This window comes from Olea europaea, unplaced genomic scaffold (genome assembly GCF_002742605.1).
Source record: "Olea europaea var. sylvestris unplaced genomic scaffold, O_europaea_v1 scaffold16353, whole genome shotgun sequence".
Taxonomy (NCBI): Eukaryota; Viridiplantae; Streptophyta; class Magnoliopsida; order Lamiales; family Oleaceae; genus Olea; species Olea europaea.
The window spans coordinates 1-2,424 of NW_019234001.1; the positions used below are offsets into that span (position 1 = coordinate 1).

The 2,424-nt window shown below is 40.2% G+C and overlaps 1 protein-coding gene across 1 annotated transcript; it reads left to right on the forward strand.

Moving 5' to 3' along the window:
- The first annotated feature begins 718 nt into the window (after positions 1-718).
- Positions 719-2,254, forward strand: LOC111377296. Its single transcript, XM_023000369.1, has 5 exons — positions 719-928; positions 1,037-1,260; positions 1,357-1,521; positions 1,600-1,730; positions 1,959-2,254. The coding sequence occupies exons 1-5, from the start codon at positions 719-721 to the stop codon at positions 2,252-2,254; spliced, it is 1,026 nt and encodes a 341-aa protein (XP_022856137.1).
- The last annotated feature ends 170 nt before the right edge of the window (positions 2,255-2,424 follow it).

A 2,424-nucleotide genomic window follows, 5' to 3' on the forward strand; every position in this document is an offset into this window, starting at 1 on the left:
AGCAATTGGGTGGACTATAGCTGATATCAAAGGGATCAGCCCTTCCTTATGTATGCATAAAATTCTTATGGAGGAGAATTTTTTACCAATAGTTGAAAGTCAAAGAAGGCTAAACCCAAACATGAAGGAGGTAGTAAGAGCTGAGGTGATCAAACTTCTGGATGCTAGAATAATCTACCCGATATCAAATAGTAAATGGACTAACCCAGTGCAAGTTGTGCCCAAGAAAGGAGGAATTACAGTGGTTTAGAATGAAAATAATGAGTTGATTCTGACAAAGACGGTAACAGGGTGGAGAGTTTGTATTGATTACCACAAACTAAATACCGCTACAAGGAAAGATCACTTCCCTCTTCCGTTTATAGATTAGATGTTGGAGAGATTGGCAGGCCATTCCCACTACTATTTTCTGGATGGGTATTCGGGTTATAATCAGATACTAGTGGCACCGGATGATCAAGAGAAGACCACCTTCACATGCCCCTATGATACCTTTGCATACCGAAGAACACCATTTGGACTTTGCAACGCTCCTGCCACATTTCAGCGATGCATGATGGCAATTTTTTTAGATATGGTAGAGAAATTCATTGAAATCTTTATGGATGACTTCTCGGTCTTTGGGACCTCATTTGATGAGTGTTTGGATCAATTAAACTTGGTTTTGTAAAGATGCAGAGAAACGAACTTAGTATTGAACTGGGAGAAATGTCATTTCATGGTTCAAGAGGGAATAGTCTTAGGACATAGAGTATCAGAAAAGGGGATAGAGGTGGATAAGGCGAAAATTCAAGTTATGGAGAAATTACCACCACTTACATCAGTAAAAGGAGTTCGAAGCTTCATTGGGCATGTAGGGTTTTACAGGAGGTTTATAAAGGACTTCTCCAAAATCACCAAGCCTCTATGCAACTTGCTAATGAAAGAGGTATCTTTTGAGTTTGATGAGGAATGTTTGATAGCGTTCAATACTTTGAAGGAAAAACTCACAACAGCGCCTGTGATTGTGTCACTTAATTGGGATTTGCCCTTTAAGCTAATGTACGATGCGAGCGATCATGCGGTTGGTGCGGTATTGGGACAAAGAAAGAATAAAATCTTTCATGTGATATACTATGCAAGTAGAACTTGGAACGACGCCCAAATCAACTATGCGACGATCGAGAAGGAATTGCTAGCTGTGGTTTATGCATTTGACAAGTTTAGATCATATCTTGTTGGGTCTAAGGTCATCGCCTACACAGATCATGCTGCTCTGAAGTATCTTATGACAAAGAAGGATGCTAAGCCGAGATTGATCCGCTGGATATTGTTGTTGCAAGAGTTCGATATTGAGATCAAGGATAAGAAGGGCAGTGAAAATGTGGTAGCCGACCACCTATCAAGATTGGAACGGGATGAACTTGAGATGTCAGTTGACATCAATGAAATCTTTCCAGATGAGCAAATTTTTGGAGTAGAAATAGTCCCATGGTACGCTGATATTGTTAACTACCTTGCTAAGTCCATCCCACCACCAGAGTATTCTAGCCATCAAAGAAAGAAGTTCTTCGCAGAGCTGAAGTATTACTTTTGGGAGGATCCTATTCTCTACAAAAGAGGCACAAATCAGATAATCAGAAGATGCATTCTTGAAGATGAAGTACCGGAGATTCTAGAACATTGTCACTCTTCTGCATATGCTGGGCATTTTGGAGCTTCAAAGACTGCTGCAAAGATACTACAGTCGGGTTTCTATTGGCCTACTTTATTCAGAGACACGTTCGAGTATGTGAAGAGATGCGATAAATGTCAACGAACTGGAAATATCTCAAGAAGAAATGAGATGCCATTAAATTACATCTTGGAGGTTGAAATATTTGATGTATGGGGAATAGACTTCATGAGACCTTTTCCCCCATCGTACTCAAATCAATATATCTTGGTGGCCGTTGACTATGTCTCTAAGTGGGTGGAAGTTGTTGCATTGCCTACTAACGACACGAAAGTGGTGATAGAGTTCTTGAAGAAGTACATATTTACAAGATATGGTACACCGAGGGCAATAATAAGTGATGGGGGCGAACACTTCATAAATCGTCAATTAGAGCAGCTGTTGAACAAATATAGGGTGAAACATAAAGTAGCAATTCCATATCATCCGCAAACCAATGGGCAAGTTGAAGTTTTGAACAGACAGTTAAAGAGAATACTGGAAGTTACAGTGAACTCATCCCGAAAAGATTGGTCTAAGAAGCTCGACGATGCACTGTAGGCTTACAATACAGCGTTTAAGACACCAATAGGAATGTCTCTATACCACCTAGTTTTTGGGAAAGCGTGTCATCTACCATTGGAGTTAGAGCATCGAGCATATTGGGCTATGAAATAGTTGAATATGGATCTCAAGGCTGCTGGTGAAAAACGACTGCTGCAACTTAATGA

Coding starts and splice junctions, on each gene's coding strand:
- LOC111377296 (XM_023000369.1), top strand. CDS start 719: ATGGTTCAAGAGGGAATAGTCTTAGGACATAGAGTATCAGAAAAGGGG. Junction 929..1,036: donor GCAACTTGCTAATGAAAGAG/GTATCTTTTGAG, acceptor TTGCCCTTTAAG/CTAATGTACGATGCGAGCGA. Junction 1,522..1,599: donor AAGTCCATCCCACCACCAGA/GTATTCTAGCCA, acceptor TCTCTACAAAAG/AGGCACAAATCAGATAATCA.